Below are 20,353 nucleotides of genomic sequence, written 5' to 3'. Positions count from 1 at the left end.
ACTGATAGCATACAATTAGACATAATAATCCAAATCCACACATTACTGATGTTTCTTCAACAGCAGAAACATGGCTTACATTACTATCTTCTGTATATGGAAAAAGACTCCCTCTGAATACAGACATTGTTTTTTGTGTGGACCATAAACTGATTGTAATGAATTCTCGAGAAAAGAAAAAGATATTACAGCGACACAAGATTAGATTTTAAGCATAATCCACAGTATGCCTTTAGAATTAACATTAAATTATTCTCATAAAAATTGAATAGGTGTAAAGTTGGGTTTTAGGTCATAACCTAGCTCTGTATATATAGCCAATAAGGATGTTGATTACAAATATACTAGACCCATAAATACACATATTCATAGATTTTTACATGGAATTCAACTCCAAATTATTTGTTCATAGAATATATCTGACAAATTTTAAAGAAAATATCTCTTGGTAATCTGAAATACCTGAGCACAATGCAACTAACACAAATGTTTGCAAAGCAGCCAATCCAGAAGTATCATTTTACTTGTTGCTGATTGGCTGCACCCCAAAGAGTGGATAAGGAGCACCGTTGATATTAATATTATGCGCATCAAGCATTTTTAGGTATATTTAGTGTTTGTACAATTAAAATAGGCAGTTATAAATGTTTTTGGAAGGGGTCAAAAGTATTTGCAGATTTCTTGCTGTGAGACACTTGTACAGCCGGTTATCATAGTCAATTTAAAAAAAAAATTGCCAAGAATCTCATTTGTTTCCTTTTTTAAAATGATTTTAAGATCACACACAGATAGCTTGTGCAAATAATTCAGTTTTAAAATAGTTAATTTACTACAGGAGAATGTTATTTATCTAAACCTGGCTCCATGCAAAAAACAAACAAAAACAAAAACAAAAAAAAAACACTATTGTGGTAATAATGGTAATGTCCAACAAATTAAAATTACAGCTTAACAGCATGAAAAACTACAACTCTGTAAAATTTCATGATACTTATTGTACAGACTGGTTCCTAATGCAGTTTCATGTAATTCGAAGTTTGTTATTCAGCATATGAATAATTCTGAAATGACTAACATGTTTCTCTCTCAACAGTGGACTCTGCTGGACTTGTTGCTAATATGAGTGTAAGTATTTACATCGACAATACTCTAAATAATGACTGTATATGTGGGTGGAGAAAAGTGTTACTTTTCTGAAAGATTAGTTTCTGACTTCAAGGTTTACATTTAAATGCAAACATTTTTAAAATGATCTCCCATGTGTAAAGTTACATTTTAAGAAATTAACAAGTAATATCTATTTAAAAGTGATATTTATTATAAGGTCAGTATTTTTGGCTTTTGGTAATTTAAGTGCAAGAAGCCGGACCAGAAGATCACACCATACTTGAAGTCCAACCTACCAAAGCGGCTCCACTATGCTAACAGTCGACGTATTGAAGATGTCACTGTCCTAGTGGAGCCAAAATGGCAGTTTGAGAGGTATTCATTGATTACTTGCAATTTGTGTATCTTGACTGCAATTAAAAATTTTGGCTTACGTTTTTGTGTAGAACTCCATCTTATCTCAAGACCTTCTGTCATGTGTTTTTTTCTTTTTCTTTTTACTTTTTCAACTAAGTATCACTTAAGATATTTCTGATCCTTGTTAACAACAAATGATCAAAAGAAATTTTATTTCATGTTCAGTTTGTTTGAAATCTAAAGAAATTGGCTTTGATTGTTAAAAAAAAATAAATCAACTGACATAAAAGAAACAACAACCAAATAATGAATAAATTATAAGTGTCACAATTAGAGTAGAGTTTAATTTACTGATATTCAATTTTTTAATTTGATATTTAAGCATTTATATAGTTATTATATTACTATTATTATCATTATTTAGTTTTCAAAAATATGACTAACCACATATAAATGGATAGAGCAAGTGAAAGAAGGGCCATCTCTGTGTACAAAGCCATCAAAATCAAACAGATTCACCAAAGAGCAGACAACTAATGCTCTTTGGTGAAAAGCAGACATTAAAGATGACATTTGTTGGTTTATATTTTTGTTATCGCATTATTCATTCAGGAAATTATTCATTCCTGGAAATAGAGCCTAATTTTTTCTGGAAATCAAAGGAAGACTGGAAGGCACTGATTAAACAAGCAGCATTTGTTTTCATTATTTTTTTGTGGTTGTTACCATAGCTTGATTCATGGAATGCTATTGCGAGTTAGTAACTCCCTCCATTAACAGTTGAATTTTTTGACCTATTACTAATGAACGACTGGAAGCAGAAATGTAAAAAAAATATTTTTTTCCCCACAGATATTCAGGATCACTTACATTCTGCTCAGGTGGGAATCACGGCTACGACAACAATGTTGAGAGCATGCATGTAAGCAAAGAGTTCTCCTCCAATTTGGAAACCTGCCCACTTGAATTACAATTCATAGCAAATACAACAGAACTTACGTTTTTTCTTTTTTACAGGCAATGTTTCTCAGCTATGGACCAAAGTTTAAACAAAACACCACAATTGAACCCTTTGCTAACATTGAGCTATACAACTTAATGTGTGGTGAGTGTTTTATGTCTGAAAGAAAAAATGTGATCAATTAAATTAGCCCAAATATTAACTCTAAATGTAAACAGTTACTGTAAAAAATATTGTATTGAAAAGCTAAGAAACACCAAAGACGTTTTTTTTTTTTTTTTTTTTTTTCCACATTCCCAGACGTGCTAGAGATCTCTCCTTATGACAACAACGGAACCCGTGGCAGCATGAATCATGTTCTCAGCAAGACATTTTACAACCCAACTCACCCTGTGGAGCAAAGTGAGCCGACTCAGTGCCCGTTCATCAGTCTAACTCCTGAAGACCAACTGGGATGCAAATGCCCAGACCTAGTGAGTAACATTTTATGGTTTCATGTTATAGAATGTCCCACTGTTAGTCTAGGGTGAGAGGAAAGGACACATTTCTCTTCATTTTAAAAAACTTAAAACAAAACTGTTCAAAAGTACATTTCTTTTTACTTTATGCCAAATCGAAATTTTTCATTTGCAAACAACAATTAACGGATTAAAGAAATTGTGCCATCATTTTAATTTTTGCCATAAAAAAATGGCTTGCTTGTGTTTTTGTGTTCTTACTTATTTGATGCAGCCTGTATGGCTAAATGTGTAGTCTCACAAATCATTGCTACAGTGAGGGGCAGTTTGGTTTTAATTTTATTCAATGATTTTATTTTTTCAAAGAGTAAAATAATACAAACTGCAAGACAGGCACCAAAAACACTATTTGGAAAAAAATAGTAGCTATAGATTTCTTCTATTTTTGAATCTGTGTATAATCTAAATAAACCCACAGTGATGCTGCTTTTAAACAAATAAACACATTTAAAAAAGTGTGGTTCATTTCTGAGGTGCTTAAGCTGGTCTCTGGAGTCTTCACTCCAGGAAGTTCTTTAGATCCGAATGGATCCTGCATTCTGCACCCGGGGGAGAGAGTCTGGCGACAGGTCGCACTCTCATGAAGAAAATGGAGAAAATGTGATGCATAGTTGGGTAAAGTTCCCTGTGTACATTGTAAGACACCCTGGATCACACATATTGTTCTTTGTAAATGAACAATTTTATGGCCTACTTATTTTGGAGAAGACGGAACTTGTCGTTCCTTCCGATGGTTTTGCGGCACAGCAACCCCGCTGCAGTCCACAGCGATGCAGTGGCCTTCCTCTCCCTGTGGAGAGCAAACGCACTCACTAAAGGCTGTTAAGGATTCTGTTGACTGAATGAACTTCAACAGACGTGCATTCCAGGTGACCCTGCGTGGAAATTCTGCTCCCTGCTGACGACAGTGAAAAGCGGCGCGGTGGACGCGTCAAGTCTGCTCTGCTGTCGTAACGCGCATTGTTTTTCGGGAGTTGTAGTTTCCACTGCGGGGGAGGTCGGGTATCACCACGCGTCAGAGAGCTTGTCTCTGTTCGGCCCGTGTTGTTTTGACCCGGTTTCTGCCGTCTGGCTCCATCCGTGCGACCAGGAGTCTGTATCCTGAACGTTTCAGCTTTCCTGAGCTTGTTGGAAGTCAACAGTTCCTTAATAATGATTTGAAAAAGTATTAGTTCCACTGGCAGATTTTCTACTGGCAGAAGTAGAAAATAGTCAGAAAATACACAATGAAGTAAATGCAAACCAGCAGCACCTGTTTGGTGCCCCGGGTGAACCATGGGTGACAGACACTAGAACACAAAAGTCCTCAAATATTGTGGCTGTAACATAACATGTGAAAAATCAACACATTGCCAATGTGTTGATTCTTGAGATGCTTTTTGATCAAGGCAGTCCTGGAGTTAACTTATTCATCAATAATGAATCATATTCTGATGCATGAAAAACTATACAATCAGCCTTTTCAGGACAAAATAAACATAGGAATGTGAGCCTTGACCAGAAAAAAAAGTCTAAATGTGCCTGACTCCGTACTATGTGGTTCAAGATGTAATAGTGCTTGTCTGTGCAATTTTCTAAACACACCTTACAATGTTATGAATTTCTTCCATATCTTTCTTCATGTCTCAAATCTGACATAAAAAAGACAAACAGTTCATGTCTCTCAGGGTAATATGTCATATTCCAATATTGTAAAATTTTCAGACTGTTGCTCCATTCTGTCCTATATTGAAGGTTTTCTGCTGAATCATGAGGTCCTTGAATTAACATGTTTTTGAAAAACAACATGGACTGTTTGTACTTGCTGACAAGTGTACAGCATTACAGCAGTGATCTGTAAAATACCTTTATATAGTAAAATAAAGTAGAAAATATTTTGAGAAAGCTTTGACAAGTTTGGAAAGGAACTAAATCCAAGTTAAATAAGATTCTTTTGATAATGGTTCAATTGAAGCTCTGAAATATTTAAAATATAATGAAACCCAATGACTCAGGGCAGTCTCACCAATTCCATTGAAATTTATGCACATTACATGTCATTTCCAAACATTTGAGTTCATTTTTTTCTCCTTTTTATTCAAATGACTGAAAATACACCTTCAATTTCCATCATCTAAGATAAATGTAATACTTTTAAGATGAAAAGTTATTTTTCTGGAAAAAAAAAAACTGGCAGTGAAACTGACTAAATTCTCAGTAATACACAAAGCTTTAGAGAATTAGTCATAACTGAATTAATCTTATCTTTCAGAATCAAAACAGCTGGCTCATCAAAACTTCAGTGCTCCTATTTTACATCCTGTAATTCAGTCTTTAAGCACTATGTACTTTATTTGTCAAATTTAACACGATAAAATGAGAATATGTATAACTTTCCTGCAAACTTTCCTGTCTTCTTTGTGTTGTGAAAACATTGCATTTCTTTCTGTAACAGTTGCCAAATCTTTTATGTTATGCTGTAACTGAGAAATGTTTAAAGCTAAACTAACTTCAACTCGTCTCCATTTTATAGAATGAACAAGAACTTAACAGCCGTTTGAACTTGACGTTAGAGGAAAGTAAGTGGCTTTGACAAGTCTTTGTTCAATCAATTCTGTAAATATTAAAATTAAACACAGTATGTATCTAATAGATAAGAAGTCCGTTTATTATTATTATTATTATTATTATTATTATTATTATTATTATTATTATTATTATTACATTCAAATTCACTTCTATTTATATGAACTAGGAATTTTCCAACTTGCACAAAATGCTGCCAGGTACAATTAGACATGTTCTTGGAATAATTCAGGCAAGCGAAATAATTAAGCAATGACTCGTCAGCATTTCTGTCTAAACATTTGGTTTACCAGGTAAATAATCAAAGGATTTGCATCTGCCCTCTTTTAGAATCTGCTTCAGAAAAGAAGCACATGCTTTTTGGTCGTCCCCAAATGCTGCAGCCTGACAGAAGTTATTGCATCCTCCACCAAGAAGGATTCATCAGCGGCTACAGCCATGAAGTCCTCATGCCTCTCTGGAGCTCATTCACCATAGACAAACCTGTGAGTGTTTCGGTGAGCATGGAAAGTGGCAGAAAAGACACAATTTAACATGTTTTAAAGGTTCAAACCCAGTACATGCTTATTTTAAACTAAATCTCATCTGGATGCCTAACTTGCTTAAAAAATCTTATTTTTTAGAAATAGAAAAAGAAAAGAAAAGAAAAAGCTGTGCAACTACCCCCCTCCTTCAAACTGACCATGTGGAGGAGAAGAAATTCTGCAAGTTTCAAGGCTTTGAAACCTCACTCGTTTAAAGAGTTCTTGAGTTCAGACCACTTGAGCCCAGACTTCAGACCGCCCAGGAACAAGAAATTTTGCCCACTTTATTAATTTATCACTAAAAGATTTACAGTCACGTAATGTTTTTTAATCACCATTTTATGATTTTTTTCTTAGGAACTGTGTAAGCATATTTGTAAAGTCTTCCATTTTGTCCAGGGAACTACCATATTTCACCTCTGTGTCTCAGTGTGGGTCCATCTCCCATATTAGCATTTTCCAAAAATTGCCCATCCCCAAATCCTTCCCTTCGCTAGCGGATGGATAAATAATTCCCATATTCTAAAGTCCAAAATTTGACCATTATTAAAAGCAATAATTTAAGGGTAAACTATTGATTTGAACTTGCTTCTGGGTTTGATTTGTTTAAATAACTAAAGCATAACTTCCTTTTCTTTAGACCAACTTGGACCCATTACCACCAGTAATATCCAACTGTTTGAGGGCTGATGTAAGATTGCCAGAACACCAGAGCCCCAGATGTGATCAGTTTGAAGCTGCTGTACATTTGACTCATGCCTTCCTATACCCACCAAGTAAGTATAAAAAACTATCAGAATAAAAGTTCTGCTTTGTTACATATAAGGCACATTATGAAAACCACTATCAAAAACCATTATATATTTTACTTCCACAACTTTCGCAGGGCCAAATACCTAGTAGTCATTAGTGCCAGCTTAGAATACCTAAAGATTTAAAAAGCTTAATTAGTGGTTTTAGAGCATTTTCAGCCCAATAAGAGTTGACATTTTAAACCTTTAGCCCTCAATTAGCTGCACTGGTCTGGCACACAATTTGGAAAATTTTAAATTCCCAATATGATGAATGAATGAGTATAAAAAATTAACCAATTAGGATAAAGAGGTGTGAGTTTTTAGGTTTCTGTGTTTTTTTTTTGTTTGTTTTTGTTAATTTAGTTTGTGCCTTTCCCTTAATTATCTCCAGCTGTCCCTTGTTATGCTGACTACTCATCTGTGTATTTATACTCACCTGAGTCTTTTTCCCTGTTGATACTAGTCGTTATTGTGTCCTTTAGTCATGTGCCTTCCCAGTGCTACCTGTGTTTTTGAGCTCCTAGCCTCATCATTTGCCTCAGCTGCCAGGATTTTCTGTTCTCCTTTGAGTTTATCATTAAAATTGTAATTTCTCACAACCATCAACCTTCACCTCTAAGCCAGCATTTCATAACTGCTGTAATGTTTAACATTAGATATGAAACATTAGAAGCAAAGAATTGATTGCCTATTTTTATGATTTTACAGATCTGAATATAACAGTGGAACAGCAGTACGATGCCTTAATAATGAGCAATGTTGCCCCGATGTACCCTGCATTTAAGAGTAAGTTTGGATTTGTCTCTTCTAAGCCAGAAACGACAGAATTTCTTCTAAAAGCATTATATTAAGTCATTTTTATACTCTAGATGTCACCTTGTTAAATTGCCAGTTTGGTGATTATAAAAAATTAAAAAAATGTTTCCCAAATTTTTCTGCCTTTAATGTGACAATTATAGTGAAAGCCATAATGCTCTACTTGTGAAAATAAGTCTGTTGGCTGACAGTAATTTTGATTCTACACTGTTGGACAAGATATGATAAAAAAACAAAAAATAATAAAAAAATAAAATTGACAAAACACTTGACATCCATTTTACTTATGCTTATTTGAACATGTTCTTTTTTCTCAGGGATTTGGGATTACCTCCATAACACTTTGCTAAAGAAATATGCTTCCATATACAATGGCATTAATGTGGTGACTGGACCAGTCTTTGATTACAATTATGATGGCCGATATGACACTACAGAGCAGCTACAGCAGTAAGTGTCATTTCTGCAATGGGGTGTATCATCTTAAAACATTTTTAAACCTGTACTAAACTGAAAGCCCCTGCATTTTTTCTTATTTTTTATTGCAATGATATATTTGTAAAACATATCTAATTTTCTTGAAAATGATTAAATAAAATAAACTGATTTGGGGAAAAGAATGTCGTAAATGCAGATCAAAATCCACTTTTACATTGGATTGTTTGTCATAAAACCAGCCAGCTGTGATGTCATGGGTTTGATCAGGTGAAACGTGATATGCATTCACACGAATGAGAATTATGCTGGCCTCGCACAACATGAGAGTCCTTTTGCAATGATTCTGGTGTTTTCTTTAATATTTACAGCTAAATATGATCAAAGAATCTGTAGTATGTATTATGTAGACATAATCACAATCTGTTCATTTCCATTAGTACTGAGGTAACTGTTTAAGTAAATGAGTCTTAACAATCTTGTTTATGCTGGACTTGGAATCTAATGACATGCTCATCAACAAGTTTCTCTAAATCTGAGGTAAGTATCATGTAACCCCTCTGAGGCTTTAAAAGGATGCTCTGATTAACTTGAATTTCATCAGTAATATGATTGAAGATGAACTGGAAGAACTTTTCTGGCTGTTAATCTCTATAAAACCAAATAAGTGGTTGGGGTAATAGCTAAATATTTTTTCTGTGCACCTCTAGGTTTGTACCTGGCACCAACATAACTATCCCCACACATTACTTTGTGGTGTTAACAAGCTGCAAGAATGCAGGACAGCCAGTGAGCGCTTGTGGTGGTGAACTGCAGACTGTGTCTTTCCTCCTTCCCCACAAAGCTGACAACACAGAAAGATGCAAAGTAAGACTAAACCCACAGTGTTTCCTTTAATTCAGTGGTCCAAAACTACATACAGAGGCCAGCAACTTTTACATGTGTCTCTTGTCCAACACACTTGAATTTAATAGTGAAACTGCTGCACTGGCATGCAGTCAGGTTCAATATAAACTCTGCCAACGAGTTTATATTGACTCCAGGTGTGCTGAAGCAGTGAGACATCTAAAGTTGGTTTCCTTTCTGTTTGCAGACTTCTTTAGTCTAAAAGCACCCTCTGGGCCAGACACGGAAACCAGAACTTTTTCTGTTTGACGAAAACACGGAAGCAAAAAAAAAAAAAAAAAAACAAAAAAAAACATGCACAAGCTGTTACTTGGAAAAGCACCTTAGGGGAAACTGCTTCCCACTGATCCTAAACAAAGAGTTATCTTGCCTTGTTGTGTAATGTTATTTTTGCTGAATGCTGGAACTGTGGAGGAGTAAAGCTGACAAAGAAAAATCAGCAATGTCACATGTTAACTTATAAGGAGTACATAACATTTAACTCTGGCTTTCCTCATTTCGCATAAGCAAAAATCAAAGCGAGCTTTTTGTACCCTGGCTTCCTTGTCTAGATGTTGACATCATTTCTACTATTTGTTTCAATTCGCACCTGAATACCAACTTTTATTGGTAAAAAACAGAATTATTATTATTTTGTTGTATGGAAAAATAGAGAGTGGGACAACAACACATTAACCATAACCATTAACATGCAGCCTCCTCTGAATTCCACTGAGAACTTAACTGTGTTTAACTAAGGTGTACTGCAATCATAAGTTATTGAGGTGCAATAAGCATCTGGCATAGATTTAGGTCAGAGATCATTCTTCTCAGCAGAATGGTAAAATTCATTTCAATTTATTGGTTGCCTGGGTTGAGGTTGGAATCTTGGTAAGGTCAGTCCAAAAGCTTGATATGTTTTGTGTGCTTGAAATTACTATCCTATTGATAGCGATGCCAATATTTATTTGTGTTTCAACCTAATTAGAAAGCCTAGGTTGAGAATGATTCCATTCACTTCGTGTCATGCTCTAATATCACTGTCAGAGAAATAAGCTTAGCAATGTTCTGACGTTTGAAAACTTTACATTGACTTCATTCATGCAAGTCAATCTTTATCTAATCAAACCAGTCTCTGCAAAGCAGATGAAAACTAGACCTTTAAAACTAGACTAAACCCCCATCTGATTAGTTGCTTTCGAAACATAATCAATGAAACATTGATGTTTCAATTGTTGCTTGTGTGTTCTGTGACTTTGTATTTTTATGTTTTTAAGATGTAAAGCACTTTGAAATGCCTTTCTTGCTAAAAAGTGCTATCCAAATAGAATTTGAAATATCCAGCCAGAATGATGCCAGAAGGTTGATGGTGGCTTACAAATTAAAGTGGAAGGTGGAGCTCGCAATGGAAATAAATAACCAAACATCATTAAGGTGTATCTAGATATCTGAGCTTGTATGTACAATTTTTAGGTCTTTTCTTTACCAAGTAAAAGTAGATCCAATTAATCATTAAAAGTCCATAAGTAATATGCCATAAATAATTAATGTACACCTCTGAACAGAGCTGTGTAATCAGAGCTGTGTAACCTGTGTAAACAGGTTTGTGTAATCAAACCTGTTTTCCCTTTTCTCTTGTTTTAACAGACCACAGAAGATGAATCCTTGTGGGTGGAAGATCACATCTGGTTTCATCAGTCAAGGGTCAGAGATGTCGAGTGGATCACAGGACTGGACTTTTATTCAGCCAGTAGTCGACCAGTTCCAGAACTGCTGATGATGAAGACGCGCCCCACAGCTGCAATCAAAAGAAAACAATGACCAGTTAAATCAGAAACACACAGAAACTTGTAAACAAATGTTTAATTTCAGCTATTAACTAAAAGCACTTATCCAAGTAACTTTATTTATTTAACTTAAATAAAGTTAAATAACTTTATTTAAGTTAAATAAATAAAGTTTATTTAACTTTATTTAAAGTTAAATAAACTTTAAATAAAGTTTATTTATTTAAAGATTTCTTTAATCTTGTGTTAAAGAAATCTTTGACGTAAGATTTCTTTAATCTTACGTCAAAGTCACTGCTTTGTTTCAAAAATCAGTTTTTGAGTACAATACAGAATGTATGAAGCCCAGTAACATGTAATCAATGTACCATTTCTGTAAAAGTAGCCACTATATAACTTTGTAAACATATTGTTTTACATGTAAAGCGAGACTTTTTCTCAATCCAAACTTGAAATTAAAATCATGTTTACATGGTTCTCAAATAGGTTTACATTTATTTATATAGGATTCTCCTGAAACATGGTTGTTCACATGTTTTCAGTTTTACTTGAGGCGCCATAAAATTTGGGAAGTATGTAGTTTTTGAACCAAGCCCCTATTAAATCCGAACATTTGCTCCATGGGAAGTGACTGTACACACTGGTTTCGTTTACAGAATTCTGGTCAGGATTTTCTTTCTTTTCTGCTTGTGTCTGTTTATAGCTAGTCATATAAACATTAGTTTACTCTCTATGAGGGGCACTGCTAGGAATCTTGGGCCCCATGACAAGGATTTAAATTGGGCCCTCCCACCCTGCTGCTGTTACAATTTTGTCGACATACAGTACGCAAGAAGGTTGCTTAAATTTTTTCTGTTAGTTTAGATTACTGAAATATCTCTCCCCAAGAGCAACAGTCATGGGCAGCATGCAAAATACACATGAAGCAATCCAGACTTCCCAAAAATGCTATGCAGTTACATTTCATTCAAGCTGCAGCATGTAACCTTAATAAAAATATATGTTTACTCCATATTTGTTAAAGCTGCCACCATGTTGTGACAGTTTGTTATGAGGCAAACTGTCTCAAAACAAACCTGTATTTATTGTGTAATTTTTAATCTGATTTAAAGTAAACTATAATTTTTAAGCTAGTCTTAAGATCAGCCGGTATCTAAAGGTAATGTATCACATCACCACATAATATTAATCTTCCTCTTTTAGTTTAACAATTAAAAGTGTTATTGTAAAGATGAGATATTGACATGCTTTTTTGAAAGGCATTTGAAATTATAGTTCAGTCAAACCATTACTCATGTTCATAAACCTATCAACAGAGCAGACATAGACAAATCGTCTTTTATATGCTGCCAAATTCACTGGATGCCAGAAGTTGAGGAAATAATTCTGGTTTCCCTTGTTTCCAGCTCAACGATTGAAAGTGAGAATCATTTTAGCCATTAAGAAAATTGAGGCTCTTTCAATAGATTTAGGCTTTGCTTAAATACTATTTCTATTTGATTAATTTTTTTTTCCCAGAGTTCAAAGCCATCCATCCATCCATCCATCCATCCATCCATCCATCCATCCATCCATCCATCCATCCATCCATCCATCCATCCATCCATCCATCCATCCATCCATCCATCCATCCATCATCCATCCATCCATCCATCCATCCATCCATCCATCCATCCATCCATCCATTTTTTTCCCGCTTATCCGGGATCAAGTCGCGGGAAGGGAAACCTAGACTTCCCTCTCCCCAGCCATTTCTTCCAGCTCTTCAGGGGGAGTCCCAGGGCGTTTCCAGGCCAGCCGAGAAATAGTCCCTCCTCCTCCAGGTGGGACCCAGTTCAAAGCTAGAAATTGTTTTGTTTTTAATTATCCTACAATTGCTGCTTACCAATAAGCTGTACAGTTTGCCAGAATTTAGATTTTATTTAACCTGTGATTCTAAACATTAACTGAGTCATCATAAAATTAAGACGATGAATCAGCTGTTAAATAACAGAATAAACAAATAGTGAAACTCAAGATTTAAATCAAATGTGCTAATCACATAGAGCCTGAAGCTTCTTTGTGGATGAAAACATGTCAGATAAGTTGCCTGAGGCAAACTGAGAGCATTTTATTAGGTTGCAACAAATTGAAACCTTGACAAGTTTTGACAACTCTGTAACTACGGTATAGCATCAGAGTGACTCTGGAAAAGTGGTGTGTGTGCAGAACAAAACAGATGACCTCACATTCTTTGAATGTATTCATCCCAGACCTGGAAATACATGTATACACAAACACACTGAGAAGCAACAGAGTGATGAGAGAAACCAAAGAATGGAGGGAGGATACTATGTCTGATTTTATAATGTCCTCTATACCATAGGATATCATAATGACATCTCTGTGTTATTATAACTAATAATAATTTATGTCATTGTGACTCTACAGCATGAGGCTGACACTATCATGGTTTAATGGTACTAATAAGTTTTCAGGGCCTGGCAGTATCAGTCTTTTTTTTTTTTTTTTTTTTAGTTTTGGCTACTTTTTCTTTCCCACTGATGACTTTTTATATATCGGACAGAAAATTTCACTTTGGTCTATTTTCATAAGTGGACCTTATTCCTTACAATTGCTGTTTCACTTACATGGCTTGAGACAATTTTAATTGGTGTCTTTATGGATGCACTTCAAGAACTATCTTCTTTATTTTTATTAAGGTTAAATGTGTGGAATACATTACTCCCATATGAGCTGTGGATATCTGCAGTTTCTCCTGCGTTATATACTTTGACCCCCAAGTTACTAACAGCTGGAGGCTATATCCAACTTATTTGTTTATTTAATCTTTTTTAGTTGTTTTTTTCTTGTGCTCTGAAAGAGTTTAATACCCTATGGAAGGAGTGAGTTCTGAATATTTTTCAGACGTTTTACCTCTTTGCATCACTCAAATACAAACAATTTCTGTAAAAAGCACAAAGTAATTCCAATTGCAAATAGGATACACAGCACCAACTAATACTGGAAAGGATACAGGTGACAGTGAATTGGTTTTGGGGAGGAGAGCTGGTTCGCAGGTGTTGATTTAATCAAAACTGGAGATCATTAACAATCAAGAATTACTGAAATATAATGCAATAATGCAAATTAAAAAAAGACAAAGTGTAACCAGAGGTGTTGAGGGGAATGAATCCTCAGACAATCTGCCCAGATGACAGTTTTTTTCCTCAACAAATTTATTTTTAGAGCATTTACTCTCACTGAAACCCCAGTTTATGTTGCGTTTTGATGTTTTTACTCAACTGACGTGCATCACGTGAAATTGTCAATGTGTGTTGCATAATGGCATTTTGGAAGTAGAGCACATTTTAACCTGAAGGCCAGAAATAATTACATGACTTAAGATTAGATCTGTTTTTTTTTCTTTTTTCATTAGTTCCTGAAGGCAAATATCTCTGCCAGCCATGATCTACTCATGTTGCAACATAAAAATATATTTGTGGATTCTATCTTTGGTATTTAGTGCATTAGTAATAACATCAACACATCAATATAATAAAGTTATTTCCTGCTCAGTCCATATTGAAAAACCCCAGAGAAGAAAGTGATGCATAATCAATAACTTTTCCATTAGCTTATAATAAGGAAATGGATTTTTGTGTGTGTTTCTAGTTTAGGTGTTTTCTTTGTGTCTTGTCTATGCCTTGGTTGTCCCAGGCTGACTCCAGTTTTCCCTGATTACTCTCTTGTGTTTTTAACCCCACCTGTGTCAGCTGCTTCCATTTGGATCCTTATCATTAGTTGTGTGAAGTCTCTGTGCCTATCTGCATCTCTGAACTTTATCACCATTAAAATTGTCATTCTGCACTTCATCCTCAGTCTGACCACATCCATCCTCACCGCAAACACCACAACTCATGACGCTCATAGCCTTGGTTTTCCATAAAGAAAATTCAATAATTCACTATTCCAGTGAAACCTTTTTTTACATAGACTTAGCAAAGGCGGCTTTCATTCCAAGCATCAGTCCAAGATGAAAACCACTGTTGACAAAAATAGAACACAGACTCATAATTTGACAAAAATATATTGATGGTCCCCAAAATATTCAGTCCATTAATAAGACAAAAGTAAAATTTCTCACAAGTTGTACACTCCATTACAAAAAGAAAATAATGAGCAACCTTTAAGAAAGATGACTTCAAACTGACGGGGTGGTAATTAACAGAATCTTGAATTATGCTCACTAGCATTAAAAGATGAAGAAATTGCCCCAGCTTTCCTTGGTTTTGACCCAAAGCTCATTTGGGTCTTACACACATAATAAATCAATATGAAAGCTTTATAATGGCCAAGTCAAAGTCTGGACTCTAAATATCTGTGCTGTGCCATTACTTTTTTATAGAGTCCATTTGGGTTGGAAGGCTTTTGTTCCTTTGTCACATGTGTAAAACTCAAACTTCACTCGAGAGAGCGACAGAACATTATGTTGAAAGTCAAATTGACTCGTTTTAAAAAATAATTGGAAGTATTATTTCTGCATGAAAATGTTTCCATTTGTCTTAATAGGCACATTCTACGTATAAATTGAAAATAGTTCATTTTACACATTTCCAATCCCTCCAGCCCCCCTTTCCTAGTCTATATATTGCATAGATGCTGTTTGTGTCAGTTTGACCCAGAAGTCAAGTTGAAGGGTAAAAAAGGTAAAAAAGATTTCCAATTCTGTTTCCTTGCAGTTATGAGACATATTTCACCAGACACACATGCCCACCCACGCACACCCACACCCACACCACACCACACCAGACGCATACATCCACATGTGGAAGCACACAGAACCCCTTTTCACTAGTCTCTTTACTTCACTAGGAAATTGCGAGAAAGCAGGTGTTCATACAACTTTTGACAGGAATCTTTTCTGTTCCCATGGAAAACCTCAACTCACACTGAGAGGACACTCAGCAGAAGTGGAAGAAAACATAAATACTCTCTACAGGACTCATTTGTCTTGATTTCAATCACTGGGTCAATTTGACCCTGAACAGAATATGTGTCTCAAGTTCAATTATAAAGATCACCCATTGAAAGAAAATTCAAAATGTAATATAAAGAACTTTACAATAGATACATTTCAAAGATAATTATTGGGGTTTTTTTTTGGTTTTTTTTCAGTGGACATAAAAAATTTAAATTGCAATTTTTATGTTTAAATAAGTAAATGAGTATGTTGTTGTCATTGATCCTTTATTTGTGAGAAATAAAAAAGCATCATTACACAAATATTGATTGAAATGGTTAGTATTGAAGTTAACAAACAGGTACAAAAATGTTTTGGAGGATTTTTTTGGTTTCTGACACAATTGCATGATTAAACCCTCTATGGGTCAAACTGACCCAGGAACATTATTGCTGTACCTCAGAAACGAACAAAACAGGAAGGTTAAATATTATTTTATTAGTCAAATAAAATAAGTTTTTATTTGTATCATGCCAAATTACTGAAGTGTAAAAGGCGTGTTTAATTATTTGTATTTCATTGCAGAGAAAGCTACAACATTTAAACTATTTGTTAAAATATTAATAGAAACTGCATTTGATCATGTTTTCAAATGCATTTGTATTTATTGATACCAGAAAAAGCTTCTGGCTTTTTCCTGAATTGAAATGGGTGGAAGCAGATACTCAGTGGAAAAAATCATTCAGACAAACAAAACTCAAGTAATTGATTGGTACAAATTCACTTTACTGTGAATCACCTTTAGATGGTTTCAGGACGTTAGAATAATGTGCGTCACGTCGTGAGGGAAGATAAATAGGAGACCCATGAAGGGCATCCCCACCGACTATCTTCATGATGGTAGGTGGAGACTGAAACTGAGACGCTTGTTTCGCCTGTTTCCTGTGAGCCATCATAGAAACAGGCGGACAAGGACAATTTACTACTTGATTATTATCATTCGAAAATCAGCTTGTTCGTATTTCCTGTGATTTCCGTTTTGCTTAATATTGCTTTTGGTGTTTTGTTTCTTTCTTCCAGAATTATTTCACCCTCTCAACGCAGCTGCTCGTCTTCCTCTCCTGGCTGGTGAACGGCGTCACCTCCCAGCTGACGTATGAAGTGACCGACCCGATCACCGGCACCTCTCTGCAGTGTGACAGCTGCCAGCCGGGATCCTTCCTGCGCGCCAGATGCTCCTCCATCAAAAAGAGCGATTGCGCTCCGTGTCCAGAAGGCTCCTTCACGGAGCTCTGGAACTACATCGGAAGATGTTTACGCTGCGGAGTCTGCGGGCGGAACCAGGTGGTGAAGAAGGAATGCACCGCAAAACACGACTGTCAGTGCGAGTGTAAACAGGGTTACTTCTACCGTCAGGACTACGACATGTGCTTCAGACACAGCGAGTGTCCCTCTGGACAGGGAGTTCTCACCAAAGGTACAGCCACCTCTGAGAATGTCCGAGATCTCCTGGAAAATGTGCAGATACAGGGCACATTTTCTTCCAATAACGATATGGGGGAATAAAATACGCTGACCTCACTTTATGGCGTTGCAAGCCAAAACAAACACAATATGTGTGAAAGAAATATGTTGAAGGCTGTTCATAGAAGTTGCCAGGGTGATATTTTTTTAATTTTTATTTTGTTCATTTGAGCAAGTGATCAATCTCTATATTTTCAACTCTCATAGGTTGTTTCAAAGCGCAGATAACCAGAAGAATATTTTACTTGGTAGAGGGCTGGATTGCAGAACCATGAAGAACATAAAACATGTCAAATTATTATTCAGGATTCCCACAATTGAGCAGTTTTTACCTCTGTTGCCTTTGGCTGTTTATGGAAGGAGATTCCATTCTTCCTTCAATATATAAAGTAAATGAACTTAATTGTGAAATGAAGAATTTTCTTGTTCACATTGTGTGATGCTGCCTCACTGAGGCAAATTATTGCAATTGCACTTCCAGTGTGTTTTTCTTATTCACAAACAAGGAAATGTGTGATCATTTATTTCTGAAAGCTGTTAAAGGCTCTCGGTTTCATATTTATGGTCTCCTTAATTATTCATTTAAATACATTTCCATTTCAAACACATGAAGTTTGATTAATGGAAATGCAAATGATAAATAATTTAATATTAATGTTATAATGTAAGAAACATATTTTGATACTGCTTAAACTATATATTTGTAATTAAAAGGGAAAAAATGATTCACTTGCAGGTACAGCCGAGAACGACACAGTGTGCAGCATCTGCTCTGAAGGCAGCTTCTCTGATATTTCCTCCACCCAGCAAAACTGCACTCAGCACAAGAGCTGCAGCGATGCAGGCCTGCAGTTAGTGCTGAGAGGATCCACGTGGCATGACAGTGTGTGTGCAAACTGTCAACAGCTCAAAGGTAAAAAAAAACAAAAAACAATAAAATTCAAAAAAATAAAAAAAGTTTAAGCAGCAGGTGTTTTAATCAAGGAAAAAAATCTGACATATAATTCACCTGAAATTAACATTGATGTTTTATTACTATTGAAATTTCCAACTTGACTGTTTGTCCGTTTTTAAGAATGTTCTCAGTAGTTCTCTAAGTAGCTCTAACAACATTTTTTACTTTCAGATGGAGCTGAATACCTGAAAGAAATAATCCCGTCTTTTTTCATTCACCACAAAATGAACATCAAACGGTTGCGACGAATTGTACTCAGGCTCCCATCTGAAGAAGGCAAAAAACCAAGAGAGTCTCTGGAGCTCAACATCTCAGAACTCCATTCACACATTCGCAGTTGGGTATCATCCGCCACAGCGGCACAAATTCAGCAGCTTCCAGACATATTGACTAAAACAGGAGCAACTACTGCTAGTGAGAAACTACAGAGCAAGCTCAACAGCATTGAAAGACATCTGACAGAGCACTGTCATTCCGAGATCTTTGATAATGTTATCGTGAGTTAATCCACAGCAATTTGACCCAGAAATATGTACTGTACCACTTACAGAACGTAAAGATGCAAGGCGGCATGAAATCCTCTGTTTAAAACAACATCTATCTCAACAGTTTCTGTTTAAAATTATTGGAAAAAAGCCAAGAAAATACATAAAAGTAGAAAACTGATGAGTTTAAATATTTTAAAACAAACTGACCCCTATTAACACTTCTCTACCTTATATGGAGGTTTAAATTTATAAAAAAAGCATTTAAGTAAATTAAGTACTTATAATTTCATTCTTCATTTTGCTAATTTTGCTTTATTAGTTTTGGATAATTGGTCAAATTGCATCCGATGCATCTGTTTTAGTCATGTTATATATCCATGGAATTAACTGGAAGCAAATAACAGAGAAATAAACATTATAGAATGAAGCGTTAAGTAAAGATTAGAAGAATGATAAAATTACTAAGACAAAGCTGTCGGAATCAGAGTACCAAGTAATCTACATAAAGAGATCGTTTAAGCTCTAATGCAAAACCTGACAGCCCACAAACATAACCATCGAGATGAAACTGTTCTTCTGAAGTGTGACATAACAGCATCTCTAATGTCTTAGTCTATAGAGGAAGTAGCAGCCTAAATAAGATGGAAATTTAAAAAATACTTAGTCTAATGACAATACTGTCAGTTCCTTCATGCCATTCCTGCCATTGAGGATTTGAAAATTAAAAAAGAAAAAAACTGTGGCACTTACAAACGTTTATTAACCGAGATAAAATGAAAAATTGTTTACAAATTGCTGCACAGGACACAAGTCTTTCTTAGTTAACTTGATGCTTCACATCTGTGGATGATGGTACCAAATGGCTTTAGAAGATGTTTCCTTCTAATCAATGGACAGTTAGATTTTTATTTCATTTTGCAGCTTGGCCACCTCTGTCAGGGTAGTAGCACTGACAACAGAAAGTTTTAGATTAACAGATTGCTGTTCCTATTTATTTTATTCCCTTTTTTTCTCTTAACCAATCAGACATTTCTTACCTCTACTTCCCTTACTGGGAAGATTTGCTTTTATGGTGGTAGTACACACCTGAAACTGTATCAGTAAAAGTGGGTAGGTATGTATAGAAATGCTTGTGTAGTGTATGTTCTTCCACCTGCTTTGTTTCTCATTTTGACTATGCCAAAGCGGAGGGATCTGACCAAGAGTCAAGTTTTGTTTTGTTTTTTTGTCATTTTTTTACTGAGATACTTGTAAGCCAGAGGGGGCATATGTTTTACAGTTGATATTTGTGTATTTCCAACATTTCTGCTTTTTGGGTGCATTGCCTGAGCTTGAGATTTTGTGAGGTTAACGTGGGATAGTTAAGTCATGGAAATACATGTCTTACGTTGCTCTCCATTTCACTGTTCCTTTAGAACATTGGTCATTAATGCTTTTTAAATAATAAAACATAAGGAAAAGAGGTTGTTTTTTTCTATGACTTTCTTTTTATGTGTGAAAAACCTGCAACTTGAACCCTAACATTTTGAAGTGATTATCCCTTCAGCAGTATGAGGTATCAGCTTGTTGTATATCTTCCTTTTAAAATTTGTGGTAAGGATCTGCAGCATCTGTGTTCCTTTTTCTATGGTATGTAAAAATGATCCTAATTTATGTTTTCTATTTATATTAGGGAGCTAAAATATGAAGTCAGTA

General features: G+C 35.4%; 1 protein-coding gene across 3 annotated transcripts in view; it reads left to right on the top strand.

The window, feature by feature from the left end:
- LOC129375795 (venom phosphodiesterase 2) overlaps positions 1–20,120 on the top strand; it is a 38,335-nt gene extending 18,215 nt beyond the window's left edge. The window contains exons 13-26 of one of the 3 annotated variants that reach the window (XM_055055076.1): positions 1,094–1,125; positions 1,355–1,482; positions 2,317–2,386; positions 2,482–2,569; positions 2,726–2,898; positions 5,456–5,501; positions 5,839–6,005; positions 6,673–6,808; positions 7,535–7,612; positions 7,960–8,092; positions 8,788–8,944; positions 16,772–17,168; positions 17,952–18,128; positions 18,342–20,120. In XM_055055076.1, coding sequence (XP_054911051.1) covers positions 1,094–1,125; positions 1,355–1,482; positions 2,317–2,386; positions 2,482–2,569; positions 2,726–2,898; positions 5,456–5,501; positions 5,839–6,005; positions 6,673–6,808; positions 7,535–7,612; positions 7,960–8,092; positions 8,788–8,944; positions 16,772–17,168; positions 17,952–18,128; positions 18,342–18,676 — 2,117 coding nt within the window. In that variant the 3' untranslated portion in view covers positions 18,677–20,120. Of the gene's footprint in view, positions 1–1,093; positions 1,126–1,354; positions 1,483–2,316; positions 2,387–2,481; positions 2,570–2,725; positions 2,899–5,455; positions 5,502–5,838; positions 6,006–6,672; positions 6,809–7,534; positions 7,613–7,959; positions 8,093–8,787; positions 8,945–10,609; positions 11,386–16,771; positions 17,169–17,951; positions 18,129–18,341 lie in introns of those variants that run through there. The other 2 variants (XM_055055074.1, XM_055055075.1) reach the window with 2 other exon arrangements.
- Positions 20,121–20,353: the final 233 nt, after the last annotated feature.

The sequence above is a fragment of the Poeciliopsis prolifica genome, unplaced genomic scaffold (assembly GCF_027474105.1).
Source record: "Poeciliopsis prolifica strain line A6 unplaced genomic scaffold, Auburn_PproV2 SCAFFOLD041, whole genome shotgun sequence".
Classification (NCBI taxonomy): domain Eukaryota; kingdom Metazoa; phylum Chordata; class Actinopteri; order Cyprinodontiformes; family Poeciliidae; genus Poeciliopsis; species Poeciliopsis prolifica.
This window is presented reverse-complemented; position numbering and strand designations above follow the sequence as displayed.